The following is a 22337-nucleotide window of genomic DNA, read 5'->3' as shown; positions in this document are numbered from 1 at the left end:
GTTCACCTTCCCCAGGCTCATGTTCCTGGCCTTTCAGTAGTTATATTTTGGAAAGCAGGGCACCAGAGAGCAGTCTTGATGGCAAGTGCTCTAATAAAAAGCACATCCTTATTTTTATTTGTGGAAGTAAGGAAAGCAGTGTCCAGGTAGTAATTTAAATCGCTATGGAAATATAATGGATTTTAAAGATATCCGCTAAACCAAATGACAACCCCTTAGAGAAGGCTTAATGTGTTGATGGCAAGTTATTACAGCTAATTTGACAAGAGAAGAGGAGCATAAAAACCTAAACATGCCCAAAGCAGATTCTCTACCAGTGGGATTTTACTTGGTAACCAATCTGTTTATGCTGAAGCCAGTCACAGGTCATTGATGAATGATGTCTAGGTGCTAGCTGTTGCTTGTAGATAGGGGATTACTGTAACAGCCCCACAAGAACCCAGTGAGTGGCTCTCCATGGGTGTTGGACTGTTGGGGACTGTCTTGCACATCAATTAAAATGAAGAATGAGTCTGACTTTCTTCTCTAAGAGATGATTCATAATTATCTTATATTCACATTTGTTCTCTGAGTAGAGTTTGGTTCAAGATTCTACCAGTTTAATGGCCATGACTAGAGACTTCCAATACCCAGAAAGTGATACATGTCACTTAGAAATTAAGGGACAAGTTCAGTATATGTGTTCTAAATTTACTCTAATGGATTTAAAAAAACAACACCCCTTTCAAGATTTCTCGCTGTGAACTTTAGAACTCACCCTGAGTCAGAGGAGAAGCCTTTTCTCTGAGATTTAACAGATTTAACACAGGCCTTGAGAGAGAGAGAGAGAGAGAGAGAACTGTGCTGGAGCGGACAGGAGGCTGCTTGCGAGGCTGCCGGGGATCCTCACAGGCTGTCTGGTCCCAGTAATACCAGCTCCTCTTTTCAGAGAATAGTAGGGGGCCGTGAGCTTGAGACATGGAGGTGAATTAAATCTTGCATTTTCTTCACATTGTCAGTTTTTCAAGCATAAGCTTGAAAAGGTGGTGCTATATAATATGGTGGGCTATTTATGTTTGGGTGCCTATCTTTCCTGTAGGAACTCCTAGCCAGTTTTACAAAAGACAGCAAACATAGCTTGACAGTCTGATTTCTACCTGATTTCCAACCTTGGGGAACTTGGGATATGACATTTGCTACTTTTTTATTTCTGCTTTTTACCTCTTTAACATTGCTTTGTCTTTTTATTATCCATTAATGGTTACTTAACTTCTAGAAGAGGTTTAAGTTTTAGAAATGTGAATTTTGCATTTTTTGAGGTTGCAATGTAATGAATTTTTACCCCCTGTGTGTGTGTCTGTGTCTGTGTCTGTGGCGGGGGGTTGAACAATAGCCGATTTCTCAGGGAGAGTGTGGCTGATAGTGATACCATTCCTCCATTGGCCTGTCAGTTGTTAAACTCGAGCCAGATGATGGCAGGTGCAGCTACTCCATAAGTTGGGTTACTGTTTAACTGGATTTCAGTGAGTTATCATGATCTCAGAAATAACTCAGGTAGTCAAGAATAACTAAGGAACCCATCGCTTACTGCTGAGATAGATAATGAAAAGTAAGAAGGATTGACTATCTAGAAGGATTCCAGGGAAACAGCTGGAATCATAGGAGCCTCGGGACTTGCCCTTGTCGACGTCTCCTGCCGCTGTTCAGCAGGCCCTACTTGCACGGCACCAGAGGGAGCCCAGGGAAGGGTGACAGTGGAAGGTTTCTGTCCTTCTGAAATACGGGAATAGGGAAGAAGCGCACGGTGCTTGGGGCAGAGGGGAAGGAGAACCCCGTCGTGGACCCGCTTCCCCAGGGCTGCATGGGACAGTGCTCCGGACCAAGTGGTGGTCCTGCTGTGCCCCAGAGGCGCTCCGTGCCCCTCCGCAGACTCGCCTTACCAGAACACATTCCAGAGTGCATCCACTGCCCCGTGCACACCCCGTGATCTCTCTGAAACTTCCCTTCACTTATCCCACAGTGGTATTTTCCTTTTGAATTACTGCAGTATTTACTGCTTGTCTGCACCAAACTGGATAAGGGAAAAGAACTGTTTTCTTGGTGCCAGGCGCAATATGAGGTCGTATTTAATCTTCACAATTTTCCTATGAGGTAGATACAGTTGCTTCATTTTATAGATGAGAAACTTGGCCAGAGAAACGCAGATAATAGTCACAGAAGAAACGTCTGCTGCTTCTGTCATACCTGATTCAGTACTCATCCCAGACATGCATAAGGCATGGAGACATAGCAGATTTTCACTCCTAATCCAGAGACACCGCTCACCAATACATACCTTTTTGCCCTCCTGTATCATGATAGGGGTGTGGCTCTCTTATTCATGGTATTTGCCAGAATTTGATACTTCTCTTAATACCAGTCATATTTCCAGTAGTCTGGGAAGCTGTTAGGAGACAGTGGCACTAGGGGAGACCCATTAAAAACCCACCATGAATCTTACAAGTTGTGACTTAAATAACTTAACTGAAGCGTGTTTCCACATCTCTAAATTGGGAGTGATATTAGTAACTACCTCTGAAGGTTTGTGTGAGAACCAATGAGTGTTACATTCCCAGCAGAGAGGGAGTGTACAGTAAACGGCAGCTCCCTGTTGTTGTCAAGCCTCTATCACCTCCTGGGCGTAGTGAGGTCAGTGAGTGTGCTGCTTTGTCGGGGACACAGTTACTCCCTTTCTCTGTGTAGTGTCCAGGGGCTCCCATGGTTCCGGTGTTTGGGGATCGTCCATCGCATCCTGGTTCACCTGTCCTTAGCCCTCGTGGTTATGAGAGTTTAGTGAGTGCTTGACCCAGGGTCAGCTGTAAAGCAGAGGCTGCACAGTTTTAGAGCCTTTGCTAGCAGGGGGTCATGGGGTTACCAGGGAATAATCGATTTTCATATATTCTGTACTTGTTAAGAGTACAGACTTCTTTAGTTTATGGTATGATACATAGCTTTTTAATTTTTTGAAAATTACAGACCTAGAGGTCCAGACTTTAGATGTATATATATTCATTTTCCCTCTAAAAAAAAGAATTTTTAAAATCTGAGCACATGAATTATATTTTGTTATTTAGGTCCCAACACTTGGTTGAGTCTGCATAATAATAGAGTATTTTATAACCTGATAAACATTTTTGCTTCAAGGCAAAACCATGCATTTCTCATGGATGTAAGTGTATTTCTTCTGAATAGCATTAGACATATACGTATGTGTAGATTACACACATCCATATTGTGGTTCCTTTTGTGTTTCGGGGGTGTGATTACCAATACCAGTGGCTTATCCATTCACAGGTGGATACCTTTAACTTTCCAGTTTGCTTTCTCTGACGGGTGAGGAGTTGTCATGTTAACCAACTGAAACAACACCTTTGAAGATTATAGCATGGTCTAATTTTTTTCTTCATTTAATCCAGATGCCTCATGAAGACATAAGCTGTTGTGCCTATAAACACACACACACACACGTGTGTGTGTGTGTGTGTGTGTATGATAGTTAATAATTAGGCCTGTAAAGGTCTTTGTCAGAGGCTTTGCTTGACATGTCTTGGAAGACTTGGTGTCTGAATACTAGGGTATTAGGGGATCGAGTTGAATAAAGAAGTTGATGCAGAAATTGTGGTGGGTTTTATATTCCCTTCTTACATATCTTTATATAAATAGACTCTTTCTGATCTTGAAGACACGGGCAGTTTATCTCCTGTGCCAGTTCCTTCTAGTCTGCACGGAAGTGCCGGCAGCTGGAGCTTGACCTGGCCTAGCAGTTGCTGTGCCATTCACCCACGTGGGCACGCTTTAGGTTCCTTTTGGACTGAACCATGGGGGCCGTTCTGGATTCTCCAAGCCGGGGGAGGACAGCCGTCGATGGGTAATGGGAATGCTGCTGTATTTTCTGCTGTGCTGCCAAGACGCCTTTTTCCTGTTCCCCTCACACCCGTGAAAAGAAGGCAGATGTAGTTGCTGGTGGCCTAACTTAAAGATACCACAGGGTTCTGTGGACCAGGAATGGGGAGAATGAAAAACGGGGGGATGAGGGAGAATTTGAAACCCCTCTGTGGAAGCCTCGTTGAGGTCGAGACTGGCAGAGAAGCAGCCCAGATGGTCCTTGAGAGGCTAATGAGCCCTGCCCCTCACTGAGCCACCCGAGGAGGAGGACTAGGGGTGCTCTCCTGAGTCCTCCGCTGGACCCGGCTCTGAGTCCGGGAGGGATGTGAAGGCATTTAAAACCTGCCCCTCGCCTGTGATCTCACATTGGAAGCCCCATGGGGGGTGGTATAAAGAGGCTTAATAATTAGTTTCTAGTTAGACCACATTATGGATTATCTTTGCAGACCCTAAAACATGGCACGCTCTCTCTTTTTAAGTATTTGTTTTGGCAACTGGGTGTTTAATTCAGTATAAAAAAAATAGGCGTTTCACCTTTCAGTTCAGTTTAGTCGCTCAGTCATGTCCGACTCTTTGCGACCCCATGAATTGCAGCACACCAGGCCTCCCTGTCCATCACCAGCTCCCGGAGTTCACTCAAACGCATATCCATCGAGTCGGTGATGTCATCCAGCCATCTCAGCCTCTGTCGTCCCCTTCTCCTCCTGCCCCCAATCCCTCCCAGCATCAGGGTCTTTTCCAATGAGTTAACTCTTTGCATGAGGTGGCCAAAGTATTAGAGTTTCAGCTTCAGCATCAGTCCTTCCAATGAACACCCAGGACTGATCTCCTTCAGAATGGACTGGTTGGATATCCTTGCAGTCCAAGAGACTCTCAAGAGTCTTCTCTAACACCACAGTTCAAAAGCATCAATTCTTCGGTGCTCAGCCTTCTTCACAGTCCAACTCTCACATCCATACATGACCACTGGAAAAACCATAGCCTTGACTAGATGGACCTTTGTTGGCAAAGTAATATCTTTGCTTTTGGATATGCTATCTAGGTTGGTCATAACTTTCCTTCCAAGGAGTAAGCGTCTTTTAATTTCATGGCTGCAGTCACCATCTACAGTGATTTTGGAGCCCCCAAAAATAAAGTCTGACACTGTTTCCCTATCTATTTCCCATGAAGTGATGGGACCAGATGCCATGATCTTCGTTTTCTGAATGTTGAGCTTTAAGCCAACTTTTTCACTCTCCTCTTTCACTTTCATCAAGAGGCTTTTAGTTCCTCTTTGCTTTCTGCCATAAGGGTGGTGTCATCTGCATATCTGAGGTTATTGCTATTTCTCCCGGCAATCTTGATTCCAGCTTGTGCTTTTTCCAGCCCAGCGTTTCTCATGATGTATTCTGCATATAAGTTAAATAAGCAGGGTGACAATATACAGCCTTGACGTACTCCTTTTCCTATTTGGAACCAGTCTGTTGTTCCATGTCCACTTCTAATTGTTGCTTCCTGACCTGCATACAGGTTTCTCAAGAGGCAGGTCAGGTGGTCTGGTATTCCCATCTCTTTCAGAATTTTCCACAGTTTCTTGTGATCCACACAGTCAAAGGGTTTGGCATAGTTTTACCCTTAGTGTGTATTAATTATGCAACTCCTAAGAGGATACCAGAAGAGCCATTCTGTCTCTTCCAGAAGCTGAGCTCCCCAGGAGCAGCACATGATTAGTTCCAGCCTTATTTTGGGCCCTTGAATGCCTCTGTTCTTGGACAGAGCCAAAGAACTGGGTGTGGACGGATGGGGTGTCCCGCTCGGGTGCGTGGAGTACGTTGACAAGGTGGGCCTCTTGTGTCTTCCTGACACTGTCAGGGACAGAAACTTCTTGCATTTCACTTGAAGGGTGAAGTTGTGATTTCACTTGTACTTGGTGTCACTCCTGGAGTAATTGGACACAAGCATGAAGCATATGTCAGAGTTCTGATTAGTAAAATGGGTGTGAGCTACAAAAATATTAAGTGTGGAGACATGGAAAGTGTGACCAATCATTCTCTCCCAGGCAGTAAGCTTTGCCTTCTTTATTATTGTGAAACTTCCTATATAAGTTTAACCCTCCGTTAGTTTAATCGTTTGAACTTGATCCCACGTTTACTTCTTCCATCTGACAGCCTTTGCCCAACCATATAAGAATCTCCTGACTCTGAAACCTTCTGAGTGTCAATATCGATGCCCTGCTCATGGCCCTTGGTGTGTCCCGCGTCAGGGACACAGTTCACAGGTTCACACTCCCTCCCTTACCCCACCCACTTCGTCCCCACCTTCGTCCCCACCCTCCAGACTCTCAGCCTGTAGGCCCTGTGTCCAGTGCACTTGATAGGTGCAGTGCTGAGCGCAGGGGTCTGTCTGCTCAACATAGACACTTAGTAAGTATCCACCGAATTCAGGTTAGCCATCTTAAGTAAACATCAGTGTTAGACTCGCCATGCACTTGCAGAGAATGTAATGTCCAGTGTTGGCCTGTCCACATGGCTACCAAAATCGGAACAGGTTGAGGGAATGGCTGGGAATGGTAGAATCGGGCTCTGCTTGAGATTTCGGCACACATGCTTGACACACGTAGTGTGATCTTCTGTTGATGTTTACTGATGGGTGCACTGGCAGCGGCCCCAGCAGTGCATTTATTCGTAACATTTCTTTAGTGAAATCTGGGCTGGAAACTTAACCTTACGAAATCAGCAGCTGAAATTGAGCATTCAGATTGTCTAAAATTGAAAAATTAAAATGTGAAGGGGGTGTGAGCCTTATAGAAACTGCTGTGTCCTTGCACAACGTTAACTGGTAGAATGTAGCGTGTATCTGTTCTGTCTTCATCCCGACACATTTTAAATAGGAAAGAGTATATGTGCAGTTGGCGTGTAGGGTGACATTGAGGGCACGCTTTCAGAAAATGATTCTGCAGAATGCCTTTGGGGCTTCCCCTCCCCCCTTTCACGTTTGTGTGTGTTTGTCACAGATCCAGGAAGCCAGTTCTTGTGGAGCGCATGGGCTGATTGCTCACCAGCCCGGTTAAACACGCTACGTTTTGTTTAATTACGTTGTGTGGCTTCAGTATACATTACTCTCCCTTAGGCCTTGTCCACATACCTCAGAGTAACCTAATATGTGTCGTTAAATTAAAAACATGATTTGAGTTTAGGGGTTTCGTTTATAGTTAGAAACGTGAAATGTAAGGAATTCAGTGAATACACAAACTATTTAAATACAATTTTGGAAACGTTTCACAGCTAGCTAGTACTGCAGCTGAAACTTAAATCATGTGGAGATGAGTGATTTGGGGTTCTTCTGTTAGCCCATGACTTAATTTTTTATAGAACTTCTGATTCTTATAGTTTGATAACCCACCATCCTTTACCTTTTATGTTCAGTTGCTCTTTTTAATTTTCATGCCATAATCTGTATAAAACTTGTATTTTCATTAAATACAAGTTAAATAATTTTATTTACTCCTATATTAGGTTAGAAAGTGTTAGGGTTGGGCTGGATTGGAATTAGCTGTGAATGATCCACATTTAGATTGTGGCTTTATTTGTTAGGGGATTTTTTTTTTTTTTTTTTTCCCCCAACTGGTGGAAGAGGAAAGAATCAGAAAACATTTGTATCATTGAAAGCCAGAGAGCAGACTCTGCCCTGGGCCAGCATCACATGAGTCTCCTGAAGGCTGGGCAGACCAGCCAAAACTCCTTCGGGTTATCTAGATTCTGGAACACTGCTCAGAATATGGGGTCACAAATATTTTGTCCCATTTAGATTATCATTTAAAGGTTACATATTTTTTCATAAGAATACTTCTGGTAACTCTGAAGAGTTGATAATATTTTACTCTACGTTTATACTTCATTTTTGCTTTAGAAGTTTAAGATGAGGAAAAATTAAATATGGGCTGGACCAAAGTTATATATTAAAGATCTTAATTCAACTTTTAGCTTTGATTTATGAACCATCAAAAATAGGCAGAAAAACATTTATTGTTGTAATCAAAGATGAATGAAGATTTAAAATAGATCTCAGATACTAATAATTTAAGGCAAAGTAAATTGTTGTCCTAAAATACTCAGCTGACAACAAAAACTTTTATTTTAGAGTCTTATTTTTTAAGTGTATTAGTTTTTTTCCTGATTATAAAATGATACATATTTATGAAGTTTTGAAAAAAGTCAGTTGTGGCCTCACCATTCAATCATTGCTATTTGTTATATTCCCTAATTCACAGTTTATTTTGTTACAGATGTTTATGCTATACACAGATTCCTACTTATACTCATGTTATGCTTTGTATTCCTTCATGTAACAGCCCATTGTTTGGAAGACCTGTGAGGTATTTCACCAGCTGTTTCAGTGGGTATGGCATTTACTAAGTCCAGGCTTATGCTATTGTAAACATATCTGCAGCGTTATTATTTTCTTACCTGATGAATTGTGATACATTACTGAAAGTAGAATTATCAGGTTGAAGTGTATACGACATCTATATAAGATACAAGCAGCTTTAAGACTTTTTAATTACTTAGTATCAGGATGCCCCCCCCACCCCACCCGCTTTGCCCCAGAAAGATTATGCCAAAAGAATTCTTTTTTTTAACGACTTATAGTCAAGTTCATTATTTTCTGTCATTAAGTAATAGAGACTTTTCTTATTTTCTTTATTTTGTCACTAGTTTTAAGACCATAGCACAGATAAAGAGGTGAATTGCAAAAGTCATCTTTAGATTGGATGAGCTCTCAGATATGACAGATGTTAATAATGTAATATAATAATAATAATACAGTGTTAATAATAACTGAAAATATATAACTTCTGTGTTCTCATCTTTCTCCAAGGCTCTTTAAGATTATGTTTCTATATGTCACCTCGGTGCCTCCCCCTTTTTTGTTGATATTATGGAGAATTAGGCCAAGAAATAAAGACAGCAGGCTGTTTGTTTACTTGTTTATTTTTTGATTGATTTCCATATTCTTCCCTGAACTTTTTTTTTTAATAATTGGATAGAAAACCAAAAGCAGATTGACTATACATTTTACATCCATGGAAGAGAGCTCAGAGAACTGGTTCCTTTTTGTCCTATCACTTACAGTTTCCAGACTAAATTCTGTAGACCAGTAGATTTCATCAATTACCAGTAGTCGTTTTAATTGGCTTGAGCAGCCTGCCAAAGTCACTAGGAAGATGTGAGAAGCAAACTCGGGTGATTGTTGGAGTCACATGTGTGTGTTCTGTTCTTGGAGGCCCAGCTTGGTATAGGCATGTGTGTATTAAATTTAGCTTACTCTTTAATTAGAACCATGCTTCATCCTGCGGTTTTTATAAAATGGGGGGAGGGGTGGGTGGATTCTGAAGAGCTGGTGTTCTAGAAACACCCAGGGTTCTCACTTAGCACAGGCTGTCCAGCGACGTGGAGTTTGAGAACGAAGCTCTCAGTAGCCCATAATTAATAGGGACCTTGGAATGTTCCATTCCTGGAAGGTGTCTTAGGGCTAATCAGTGGTGTATCAGAGGTTCTCCCCCGAGAGGACGTTTCAGCCAGAGTTGGTGGGCAGGGGGATATTTTGTTAAGCCTGGGCATATTATAGAATAAAATGCAAAACTATAGCAAGTTTTAAGACGAGCCATTGGACGTCAGGGACATGAGCCTAGCCCCTGCAGCCCTGGGCCAACCCCACCCCTCACACCCAGCTCACAACCCGGCTTTCCGTGGCACGTCGGTGGGGGATAAATAGGTCAAGTGGAGCCCATCGTTACACTTCTACTGGCCGGGGGAGGGAAAGAACCCCAACTACGTGACATAGGTTATTTTGCAACCCAAGCCCCTTACGCCTAGTCTAGCACTGCTGTTTGGCAGGTGTACCTCACTGTGTTAAATGCCTTATTTTGCGTACACCCCAATGTATTTCATGTGAGCATTGTCACTGACCGTCATTGGATTAGAGTGCACCTCCACACTGGCTCATTGCTTATTGAAAAAAAGATCTGTAAACGACCAGCCTTGTCATTGACATTTCAACAAGGCTGGGCCCTGAGAAGCTCACTGGCCGCTGGGGAAGGCTGTGGACTGACTTGTAGACCCCAGCGCCCAGCTTAATTAAGTGCAGGGCCTGCAGGTCAGAGATGGGAGTCCAAGGCCGCAGCATCCACAGTAGGTGTCCCTTCTGGTAGAGATTGTTGGTACCGAGGGTAGTGGTTTCATCATTGTTTTTATACATAGTTACTTCCCGTCTAACAGCCACGTGTGTCCTCTGATAACACCTAGCACAGATTGGGTTGTAAATGATGCCCAATTAATACTTGCTGAATTAAACTTGTTCACAAATTAAGGGGGTGTGTGTGTGTACCCATCCATGCTGAATTTTAACATTGTACTCTGTTTTATGGGAAGGAAATTGGAAAAATAGAGCTATAAGCTAGTCAGGTTCCTCTGTTGACATAGAACTCACCGACGAAAGGACAGTTTGCTGTGCGTAATGTTTGTATTTAGATGCTTGTGGTGCTGCCTCACGGATTTAATCCAGGTACCAGGTCATCATTCAGAAGGTGGAATGTTGTTACCGAAGACGTTTGCTGAGGAAAGATGATCAGTCATGCAGGACTCTACAGAACTTTTGAGTCCTATTAATAATACCAAAGTAGAATCTTTTTCATGTATCATAGAATTCACTTGAAACTGGAACATTAGTGAGGGTTTGAAGGGGAAGGTGGGGGGAGTGAAATGTGGCCTGGTTGCTATGATTGCATAAATGAATAATCTTGAGGCTTTAAAATAAGACCCAGAAATTAATCATTTAACAACTGTATGTACCTGTGGCTGGCTGGAAACAGTACTTGCTCACACACAGCGAAGTTGCTGCTGGTGGGGCGAGCGTGTGAGTGGAAGGCGGCAGCAAGTGGCAGCGGCTCCTGGTGTGGCTGCAGCCAGGGCCGAGGTGCCTTGAGTGCTGGGTGACACCGAGAGCAGTGAGGGAGAAGGGGAGGACCCTTGTAAAAGGTGCACTACCTTCTCACTCCGTAATTTAGTTTTTGTAGAAAGGGCCCCTATAACTTTCTACTCTTTTGGGAAACTTTCTTGAAAAGCTGTTTTCCATATTCAAGTTGCTCTTTGAGCTCTATGTAAGAATAAAGGAGAAAGAGAAGTAATGCATGCTCAGCTGAGTCCCACCAGCTAAGCACGGAGCACACATACCCTGCCTTATTTAGTCCTGACGACAGTCCTGAGATACGGCTCTGCTCTTGGAAGTACACCAGGACTGAGCCGGGAGTTTGCAGGATGGCCCTTTCCCTCCCCGCTGCCGCCAGCGGTCCCCACTTCTGCCACCTGGGAATCTTTGAGCCCGACCTACCTTCTGGGCTGGACTGGGAGCTCCAGGCGCGGGCCCGCGGCTGCCTTTGCTCACTGCTGTGGGCCCCTCCCAGGCTCTCTGCTCCAGCAGGCAGGCAGTCCGTCTCCTGCACTCGCCCCCGTGGGAGAGCCCCGTGATGCAGTGGGTCCATGGTGAGGACACTGAAGTGTGCGGTGAGCTGGTTCACACACTCCCCCAGCTCACCCCTCTCCCCCAAGTAAACCTCGTGCATTGTGCCAGGACAGCCGCCTGCACTGAGTTGCACCACAGAGATCAGCAGCAGTACTGTGGGTTGCAGCACCCACCCCCCACCAATTTTTATAATGAAAAATTTCAAAAGCAGTCAAGAAACCCAAAGCAAAGAACTGTAAACGCCTCCACCTAGATTTGCCAGTTGTTGACACTTTGTCGTGTTTGTTTGTTTGTTCCCTCCTTTTCTGCCTCCTCTCCTCCTCTCCACTCCAATTTTTTATCTTATTTCTGAACCTAAAAATCCAGAGTAAGTTTTCATACTCTTAGACCTAGAGTAATGTGTTTTGAGAATCCAAATTCTAATTGCTTTTTTGTTTTCTTATGAAAGTCCCTTTCTCCCTTGCCCCCCCCCCCCCGCCCCATTATTTTCCCTTTTTTACCCTAACTCTCAACTACATTTAAACTATGAGATATAATTACTTGTGGAAATCAAAGTCCTGATTTCTGGAATTTGCTTCCAAATACTTGGTAATAATAGATGATTTTTGCTACTACACACCTTTTCAAGTCCCCTCATTTGGTTGGAAAATACCTCAATTAACAGCAGTGCCCCTGTGCTTGCCAGAGCTAAAAGACAAACTTCCTCATGGTGTTTTTACTGAGGCCCAGTTAAATGGATGAGGCCCCAGCACATCCACGGTGGGAGTGTGATAATGGCGTTATGAAAACCTCCACATATTAAAGGCATGCTGTTGACACGATGTGAATAGAATTTGGTACTTAATGTGAAATCCAAATAGTGTGATTTGAGGCAGAGCGCTGTGCCTATTAAATTGTAGAACCAGGAAGTAGCCTGCTCTGTGGAAGGAGGGTCGGCAGCAAGGGAATGCTGCTGCTTTTGCTAAAATGATTTCAGATTCCCAGGTACCCGAATTAAACACATACGATGTGATTTTCTTCATAGATGTCTGTGATGTTGTTACACAGCAGTCAGTTTTAGTCAAGACTTTAATATTCAAGTCACGATTTCCCATTTTTTATTTTCCTCATCCAGAAGGAGCTGGCAAACAACCCTGACTGTCCTCAGATGTGTGCCTATAAGCTGGTGACCATCAAATTCAAGTGGTGGGGCCTGCAGAGCAAGGTAGAAAACTTCATCCAGAAGGTAAAGCCTGTCCCAAACGCGGTGACTAAGCGTGGGTTAAGACTAGAGGTAGCCGTTAGTGGGGTGTTGTCTCTCTCACCACCTTTTCCTTCTCATTTGGGTGAAATTCTTGTCCCAGTATAATGCCTCGCTGCCCTCCTTTTTCTCCCTACAAACAGCAAAATCAGATACCAGTGGAGGTTTTAAGGGGCTTTCTCTGGGGAAGAGCAAAGCATTCTTTTTGAGCCAAGTGCTTTCCTGATGGTTTGCCCAGCTTTTCTGTGGGGAGCCCTTTGCATGTCCCCAAGGGAACCTGGGTCCCGGCCCTGGCTGGAGGGGAGATGCCAGGCCTTGCTGTTGAGGCTCCTCTGTTCCCGCTGGGCCTATGCGCCGCCCCCCGCAGGTCCCTCCGGACAGTGCTCTCTCTGAACTTAGCACCTTGTGGTGGGATGTCCTCCTCGGAGGTCCTCACTGAGAATGGTTACACCGAACCTGTGGTGACATGATCTGAGGATCCCGGTTCTCATTACCTCTTTTTTATGTCTTCTTCATTCAAGAGATAGTAACACAAGTGTTTTGATCTAGACAGGGGAGAATTGCAGTTGCATAGATACTTGTGATTATAATTTTGTAAGGAATATGAAAGTTTCTTTGGTATTTAATTTTCCTGTAGGGTGAATAATTCATAGATGTCTGTGAATTGTCTCCATTGTCATTATTTAGAAGCCCCTGTGTTATCTTGGAACTTCCTACAACTATTTGTATCTGAGTTTCACCATAACTTCTACTTTTAAACTGTAACTGCTGTAACTTTTTTTTTTTTCTTTTAAGGATCTTAAAGTGCTGGAAACTTATTATTCCTAAGCCTGCTTGCAGTTGGCCACAGTAGGCATTCTAAATACTGGCTCTCTTTCTTCCTCTTGGATCAGAATAATTGGTTAACAATCCAGTTCTGATAAAGAAGTTACACATATAATTGATGAGGTCCCTTCTGTTCATGGAAAAAAAATTTTAAGTTGAAGATTGTCCAGAAGTATTAAAGTACTCACTGTTCATTGCACTTTTCTCTCTTTGCAAAGTGTAGTAAAACTTGAATAATCCAGCAGTGAAAGCCACGAATTACATACGTTAAAGTCACTAATTTTATGTATACACACACACACACACATACATACATATATATATACCAATTAATAGTAATACTAGAGCAGGAAAATTAATGGAGAGTATGTAGTAATTCTTAAGTTAATAAAACATCTTATTCTGAAGAACCCAAGACTCTTCTTTCAGTACATGTTGTATTCTGCCTCACAGTATTTCTTTGAATTGCAGGGGAAAATGACAATGTGTGGTTCTGTAGCAGAAGTCAAATTGACCTTAGGTCATTGACATTAGAAAAATGTAAAAATAAGTTGGGTCTGACAGGAGCTTGTGTTGGATCTGAACTCATCCACCACGTTTTTTTCACTTTCTGACAAATTCTGCCTTTGCAAGAAGAATCCTTTCACATTTCTCAGGGAGATTTTTCTTTTATTTTGCTTTACAAAATGTTAATGGGATGGAATTAAGATTTTCACTACTTGAAACAGTGGTCTTTTCAAGCCAAGAATATGTCATTTCATGGGTTAACTGGGGCATATAAAACAAAAAATGTTTTTAATGTTAGAGTTTTGCCGTCTTATGATACTTTTCTTTTGTTTTAAAAGCAAGAAAAAAGGATATTTACAAACTTTCATCGCCAGCTTTTTTGTTGGATTGACAAGTGGATTGATCTGACAATGGAAGACATTAGGAGAATGGAAGACGAAACTCAGAAAGAACTAGAAACAGTAAGGCTTCATTCTGTGGAAATTCTCTGATTTCCCTTTTCTAAAACTGTGTCCGTGCTTAATAAGTTTAGATGTAAAATTAGGGAAAGTGTTATTGAAAGCCATTTCTTGCTGTCTGTATCCTTGTTAAACTCTGGTTTCTTAGACACTGATATCCTTCTATTCTGATTTCTCTTTTGTTGAGCATCTTTATGCAAGTAGCCTAGAACTCTGTTGATCTAGAATTTGTTACCCATAAAATGTCCAGTGGTTTTGTATTCTCTTGCACGTGTTGGTTCTCTGTGCTGGTGCCTGGTTCACAGTCCTTTTAGGCATTCACTTAACTTAGGCCAAGTTGCCTCTGTCATTTTATTATCACAATAGGTTATTAACGTTAGCACAGTAAGTCCTAGTTCCCTCTTCTGTACCCAAGATAAGAAAGATAGTGGTACTAGCTTTCCAGAAGCCTCCTCCCTCCCACAGCCAGTAGTGACTCCTTATTTCTTACAAGCTTGGGGCAGAAATCCAGGTGATCCCTGGACTAGAGGCCTGCGGGCCGCATCTCAGAAAGTACAGCCAACCCCAGCTCCTCCCCACACCTATGAGCCAGCCCTGCAGCTCGCGAGCACCCCCTTTCTCCCAGAGCGGATGGTTCTTCTTCCCCCCCCCCCCCCCCGCCCCCCGACTCTTGCCTGTGTCTGGTTTTGCTTTTGCTCTGGGCTGCGCTTCTTCTCAGTTGAAAGTAAGGCCCTGCGGGGAAGACGAACGCGAGGAATGTCCAGCGAAGGCTCGTGGTTTCCATGCAGTCATCCAGAGTGCTGCCAGCAGCCCCGGTTTGGGAAGCCCCTCAGGCAGGAGGGGAGTATTTGACGAGCGCCGGTGTGTGAGGCAGGAGCTCCATTTAATCACAGGAGACTGGCAGCAAATCAGGCTCTTGGGCACAGGAGGAAATCTATTTGTCTGGCACGTAGCATTGTAAAGAATCTGTGTTTAAAATTGCTTACTTTTGGTGATTACAGCAGATCTGCTTCTAATTAGCTTTAGACAAACCTTCTGAGAGGACCAGCACATATTTTCTCTATAAGGCAATAAAATGTTTTAACCTTATCTTATATGTAAAGTAAACTTTAAGCAGCCTCCAGCTTATGAATGGATTTTGTTCCAAAAGTTTTTAAGTTCAGTTTCTGAAATTTGGAACATGTTTCCCCCGTAGTAGCAACATAAGTCAGGGTTTGGTTCGCAGGCCAGCCAGTAGAGGCCTCGCCAGCCTCAGTTCCTCACACGGCACAGCTCTGAGTTCTGGGTCTTGGGAGCGGGCTGATAGGCTGGCTGGTACAGAAGACCGTCCCTTGCCCGTGTGTTTAGGCTGGCCCTAGGCAGGATGTTTAAGCAGGCAAGAGTAAGTCATGGGTGCTTGCTGTCTTCCCTGCGATGTCTCTGTTCCACAGCTGTTTCTCTCGAGTCAGACGCCCTTCTCTGAGCAGCGCCCCTCACCACTGCACTGTCTCGGCCCCTTTCGCCCGCCTTGCCTGGTTCCACTCCTTCCGGGTGCTCCAGGCTCCAGAGAGCCACCAGCTCTGCCTCCAGCCCCTGCGAGCCGCGGGTGTCAGCTGAACACAGAAGAGAAAGACCAGGGTTACACCCTCATCCTTAGTAAGCTTATGGTACAGCCTTGGCATCTCCAAAAAGGAAATTGCCAGCACCAGTTAGAAAACCAAAAATGGACTTCTTGTACTGGTTTGAACTCTCAGGAAGGAGGCTTTCTTTAGATTTCTGTGCTGAGGCCCCACTCGTAGCACGAGGAAGAGTGGTGATGGTCAAAGGGTAGTGGGCGGAGCCCTCAGGCAGATGGCTGAGGCCACCTCTTCCCGGGGTGTGCTCGCTTCCCTGTGAGCGCTTTAGTCTCAGACGCCCGAGTGCAGCGCCGGCAGGAGGTGGTGACTCTCCCACCTGTGGCAGACCTGCAGGCCCAGCTGCGCCTCCAGGCATACCTGTCACTCGTGAGCTGGGAACTGCACTTGAAGGTGTAAGATAGGTAGTCACACAGAAACCCAGCGTATCAGAAAGCATCATGATTGTACCCATGTGGCCTGAACTGACAAATTCCCTCATAAAGTGGGTAGTAATCTGTCTTTGGTTCAGGGTTGGGAGTCCATGGCAGTTTCTTTGTTGAAGTATTTCAAAAATATTTCAAGTGAGATTTCAGGGTGAATGAAGTGCTAGTCATCTTCATGTTAAATCCCACATAGGTTATTTCGCTCTAGGTCACCAGGGACAGCTTTATTCCGCATCACGTCTCTGCTGCTCTGAGTCCTGACGGTTGGTTTGCGGGCATCTTCTCAGTCCGGGAAGCAGCATGCCTGCAGGCCAGAGTGCCTACCCAGAGTGCTTAACATTTCCACGTCCTCTTCACTACGGAGGCATTTCTCCTTTCCTTGAGGTCTTGTTTCCCTGACACCTGATGGTAGAATTTGATGTGTTGTAATTCTTTTCTTAATTCTCAAATATTTTAAGGATTGGATTTCTTTCAAATGGGTTTTGGCCCTGGAGAGAAGGCATAGCATCTCGAGAGGTCAGGCATGAGAGGAATGCCGGTGCTTGTCATCCCACAGAGAAACACTGTGATTAGGCCCAGCAACTGAAGGAATACTTAGGGCAGCCTTAGGCTTGTTCTTCCTGGCCCTTCAGGGGAGGGTGGTGGGAGGGGTTGAGCTTCAGAAATGTGCTTATTGAGTGTGCTCCTTTCCCGTCCGTCCTTTCCTTGATTTTCTCATCGAGTCGTCTGTAGGCTGGGGTGAACGTCTGTCCTTTGTGATGCGTCCTTGTGTTCTTGTTTGTTCACTGTCCCTGTGCACTCTTGTTCTTCTTTCGCCTCCCGCCCTTTAATAAACTTCCCATGAAGAACTGGTCTCAGAAGCCAGAGGTGGCCACACCGCACGGCTTCCTCTCTGGTCCAAGGACTGTGAAAAAGTGAACCAGACCATCAGGGCATTTTCTCACACTGTTGGTGAGCAGTTCGCTCACCCTGGCGATCTTTGATAATTTCACGTCATCAGTCTGCAGGCTTTTGTTTCCTATTTCCGAGAATAGATATTAACATGTTTTTTTGTGCTGTGTAAGAAGAAAAAGCCTTTTGTAAGATTTTCTTTAGATCAAGGTAACTAGAATGGCCTCAGAACTTCATTTTTGACGTGGATATCTGCTTGTAAACAGGCAGCAATCACTTCACAATCTCTTCAAGGTCTTTTTCTCCCTTTGCTTACTAACCCATTGTAGAGCCTGTGATTTCAGCAGCTCACGATTTTATTTTACATCTAGATGCGTAAGAAGGGTTCCGTCCGAGGCACGTCGGCTGCTGATGTCTAGATGAGTCCCCTGTAGGGTCAGAGACAATACCAAACTGTGTAAGTGAAGACCTGGGTGACAAGAATGCTTAAACACCAGAACCTTTTTGGTAATGGGTAGTTAACTTGCTGAATAGAGACAGTGTGTTAAATGTGGTTTAATTTTTAGAATTTAAGAGAATTTAATATATTTCAGACATTGACAGTGAATACGAGTTACTGTTGTATAAGAATTTCATCTGTGGAGCTTGTTGGATTTAGTAATCCCAAGTTACTTCTTAGTGCTGCAGGTTAGAATCCAGCTGCCAAGAACACTCACTCACCATGCAGCTCATTTCCCATCGACAACCAGTTAACTGACCTGTTTCTCACTAGCACCTTTTGTGGTTAGTAAGGAAACATGTAAAAGCATTTAAAATCAAAGATCCTTCATCCTATGCCAGGAGGGTCAGTCTCAGTAATCCATTGGATTTGAAATGTTTTTCTGAATACCAGGAAGCCTTCCTTCATGTTGACTCTTCAGATATCTTTACATTTAGCTTTGATATGTGTAAATACACTGGTTTTCATTTCCAGTGTGAAGTATTTGTATGGTGTTACTTTGTTCATACACATTTACATGCCAGATAAGAGATTTTCTTATAGGGGAGAAAAGAGAACATCAGAATCTAGCCCACATGTTGAGAGGCAGTATACTGTTGCCGTTTGTTAATGCTGAACTGTGGTGTCTATTGAGGAAATGACAGGACAGAGCAGTCCTCTCACCTGCTGTTGCTTTGCGGCCCCCTGACATGTGCTGCCTGCTTTTCAGTTACTGAGCAGGCGGTGTTCAGGCCTGAAGGAAAGCAGCACCAAGTCAGAGTGGAGGGCTCCTCCAAAAGCCTTTTGCTTAGAACTCAGTGCTCACTTAAAAGTTTTTAAAAATTTATTGTTACTTTCATTAAGTTTTCCTGAGTTTCTGTCATTATTTCTGCTTCTAACTTATTTTCCCTCTGATGAAACGAAGTATTATGCTCTTAGTAAGACCTGAATCAAGAGGTTAAATGTTAGAAATGCAGCAGTTGGGGTGTACTGTCTGCCGGAAGTTTTGCTGCACTGAGGATTTTCTCCCTAGAGAATGTTTGTGACAAGCTGTGGTCTGATGTTTTTTGTGTGTCTTTGTGTGTTTTTGTATTTTAACACATTGCACTGTCTCTTGCTTTTCTTACAGTTACGTAATCAAGGTCAAGTAAGGGGAACCAGTGCAGCCAGTGATGAATGAAGAAGAATCTGACCATGTCTTGCAGTGTTGACGTTTCCCAGACGTGTGCTTGTGGGTCTGTGCCCAGAGGCACGGGTCCCAACTACGTGTGTATATATGTTGGTGTGTGTCAATCTGTAGCTGTATATAAAACGCATGTAGAGCTACAGATCCCAGTACACACACTTGTGTATATATGTACATACAAACATACTGAAGGGATTAGTACAATTTCTCCAAAGTACTGTACCTATCTTCAGCAAGAATGCAAAAGAAAGTATTTTCAGTATATATACCTGGAACAGATTTTAATAATTATCAGAGTAATGCCATTAATGGGTGAATCGACTGCAATGTAATACTAGCTGGTATGTTTCATAAATGGCAAGTTGTGGACCAAGATATATATATATACATATACATATATATATATAACCTTTTATTACTTTTTTGTTCTTTTAAATCAGTCTCTTACAAATTTTAATTTTAGTCCCATAATCAACAGAATCCCACAGGAAAGTTTATTAAAAATCTTTTGGTATTCCAAGGAATCTGGGATGAAACTCTGAATGTATTTAAAATCATTTTTCTGGATTTTCGTTATCATACAGCCAAATTGGACAATATCTATCAGTAAAGAGTTACAGGCCAGTTTTTACTTGTTTGCCCCTGAGGTAAAGCTCGTTTTAAAAAAATTCCATTTTTTATTGAATTTTTGTATTTTAAATTTCAAGTATTTTTCTACATCAAGTCTAGGAAAAATGGAAATGACGGTCTGTGATTTATTAAAAAAAAAAAAGAACACTGTATAGTTTTTCAGGCTTCTGTTATGCAAAGACAGAAATTGATGAAGAAATTAATAGGATTGTAGGCTGGAAGAAAAACTGGAAGCTTAGCACTTCCATGGAGTCTTGTTTCTAAAATGACTGTTTTCTGAAACTGCAGCTTGGAGACTATGCAAATGATCTAGATTCCTCACAGTTTAACACGGTAGAACATAGATAGTGATGACGTTTTGCTCTTTTCGGGTTGAAATATATACTTGGAGGGGGAGATGCTGCGTATGAGACAGGAAGAGATTCAGAGGCAGTTCGAGGCCTGTCTGCACACGGTTAGGAGGCCCGGCCCGCGGCCAGCGCAGCTGCACCCGCTGGGGTGTGCTCTCCTGGGACGTCATTGGAACACACCCTGAACATGCATCCGGAAAACGCAGCCTAGAAGCTGCTGGCCTCCTTTTTTCCTTTTTTTTTTTTTTTTTTAAAGAAAAGAACAATAGCTAGGTAAGATTTTTATCATCTTTCTCTGTCCAAGTCTAGTTCTCCTGTCAGTCCTGGGCGCTCGAATATAATGTTGTCGTTGAAGCCTTCAGGTCCCAGCCATCTTCTTTAACCTCCCACCCCTCCTGCCCCACGCCAGGCCCTGTGGTCATACCACATTCGTAATCTGATTCGCTGACAAACCCGCCCTCCCTGCTCCCTGGTTTCCCGAGGAAGCCCTGTGTCCCCACTGAAGTGATCAGAGTGGCCTGGACACGGCTGTCCAGGGTCACTCCTGTGTGGCAACACCCGGTCCCCTCAGCTGCAGACCCCGCATCGCACGTGTCCTCTGTGTACTCAGGATCAGAACCGACATCTACTCTCTGGGCACTGCTGTAAGATGGGTTTTGTCAAGAGCATAATCATTGTCTGCAAAGTGTCTGATGCCAGGAAGATTATTGCTAATCTGGTGAAGTGGAGAGTCTCGCCTTCTCCTTTTAATGAACTTAACTCTAACCGGCGTCTGTAGCATCGTTTGGGAGCTTGGGCGCACGTGGAAATGACGGCCCGGCGCATGGACTTTAATGTTTCTCTAACAACTGTGGAGATTTGAGGGAATGTGTGGTGAGTGTAAAGTCTCTAGTTTACTTGGCAGTCTCTTGTGTAAATTACAGGAAAACAAAGTAAATGAAATTTAAACAGAAAATAAATTTGATCACAAAATGCCACTTGTGTGCTTGAGTGGTGGTTCGCCTGATGCCACGTCTGGTTCAGAACACAGTGAACCGCCTCTCTGCTGGTTTTCAGGAATTCTGCGATGTGCAGCACTGTCGCTTTGGGGAAGCATCTTTTTTCTTGTTTTTATTGCAGGCCTCTGTTCTGGAGGCGTGCCTATGCCACCTCAAGTTGTTCATTTGATTTCTTAAATAATGTTGTCTCTAAAAGCCGAACAGTAAAAAAGGATTATATATTATGCTCAGAGGTTGTCTAAAAAATTATTTTTTAAGGGGAAAATTATGGAAAACCCATAGTATTGGGTTTTTTTTTTTTTTTTTTTGAAAACCCATAGTATTTTTTAAAGTACTCAGGATTTTGCCATTTCAAGACCATGGCTTTTTGGTTTGCAGCCGGGTTTCACATCTCCTCTTTGGGGACTTCGTCACTTCCAGTCTTCTGGTTTTAGACACACAACTTTTCTCGTGGTGCCAGCTTAACATTCTAGAGCAGTTCAACCTTCAGAGAGGTGGCCAGCTATCTAGATGGATTTAGTGTACTGTTGTATTTCCAAGGTGTTCTTGTGTGTGTGTTCCAAGGCGATTTCCTCGGTGTTTTACTTCAGAGGTGATGCTTGCATTCTCATGCACTGCCCGCCGCCCGTGGGCTCAGCAGTGCGCTTGCTTCCGCAGCTGGCCCTTGGGCCTCCTGGAGGTGCCCCAGTGAGGAGCAGAGCGGAGTCCAGTGTGGGAGACCGGCGTGTGAACAGGTAGGCGACGGCTCCGTCTGACGAGTCGTCGTCTGACAGTAGAGAGTTGGTGGAAAGACACCTGAGACGTCATACATAGGAGAAGGCTAAAGTCCAGGCTGAAGGCAGCTAGGTAGCGGGGTCCCTGGGAGCCCCTCTCCTGACCCCTCACCTTCCGTGTGGAAGGAGAATGTTCTGACTGTTCTTGGACTCAGACCTAATACCATTGAGAGCAACTGGATGTTAGGAGATAGAGTTGAGTGGGTCCAAATTGATTTTTTTCAAGTTGCCCTCATCGTCAGTTTTAGAGTTGGGGTCTTCACGCGATTGGAGGGAGGGAGGGAAGGTGCTCGAAGACAGGTTAAAGGTTGTCCTGATGACCCTGGAGCATCTACCGGGCGTGCTTCCTAGGATCCCTGCCAGGGTCACTTGGCGTTTTCTGACTTGGAAATGTTAAGCAACCGCGATCTCTTCAAAACCAGTTATTAAACTAGATTGGATTAGGGAAAGTAGACAACTTGGAGTGTTCCGTTACACTGCTGAGCACTGGTTCAAAGCAGTTCAGCGCATGCAAACCAAAAGCTCTCAATCTTGGCTCCACTAAGACTCACATGGGAACC

At 43.9% G+C, this 22337-nt stretch overlaps 1 protein-coding gene across 2 annotated transcripts in view; it reads left to right on the top strand.

The window, feature by feature from the left end:
• Positions 1-20983, top strand: part of PITPNB (phosphatidylinositol transfer protein beta) — a 63337-nt gene extending 42354 nt beyond the window's left edge. The window contains exons 9-11 of one of the 2 annotated variants that reach the window (XM_015101698.3): positions 12518-12628; positions 14314-14436; positions 18970-20983. In XM_015101698.3, coding sequence (XP_014957184.1) covers positions 12518-12628; positions 14314-14436; positions 18970-19020 — 285 coding nt within the window. In that variant the 3' untranslated portion in view covers positions 19021-20983. Of the gene's footprint in view, positions 1-12517; positions 12629-14313; positions 14437-17733; positions 17826-18969 lie in introns of those variants that run through there. The other variant, XM_015101699.4, reaches the window with a different exon arrangement.
• The last annotated feature ends 1354 nt before the right edge of the window (positions 20984-22337 follow it).

Source organism: Ovis aries, chromosome 17 (genome assembly GCF_016772045.2).
Source record: "Ovis aries strain OAR_USU_Benz2616 breed Rambouillet chromosome 17, ARS-UI_Ramb_v3.0, whole genome shotgun sequence".
Lineage (NCBI taxonomy): Eukaryota > Metazoa > Chordata > Mammalia > Artiodactyla > Bovidae > Ovis > Ovis aries.
This window is presented reverse-complemented; position numbering and strand designations above follow the sequence as displayed.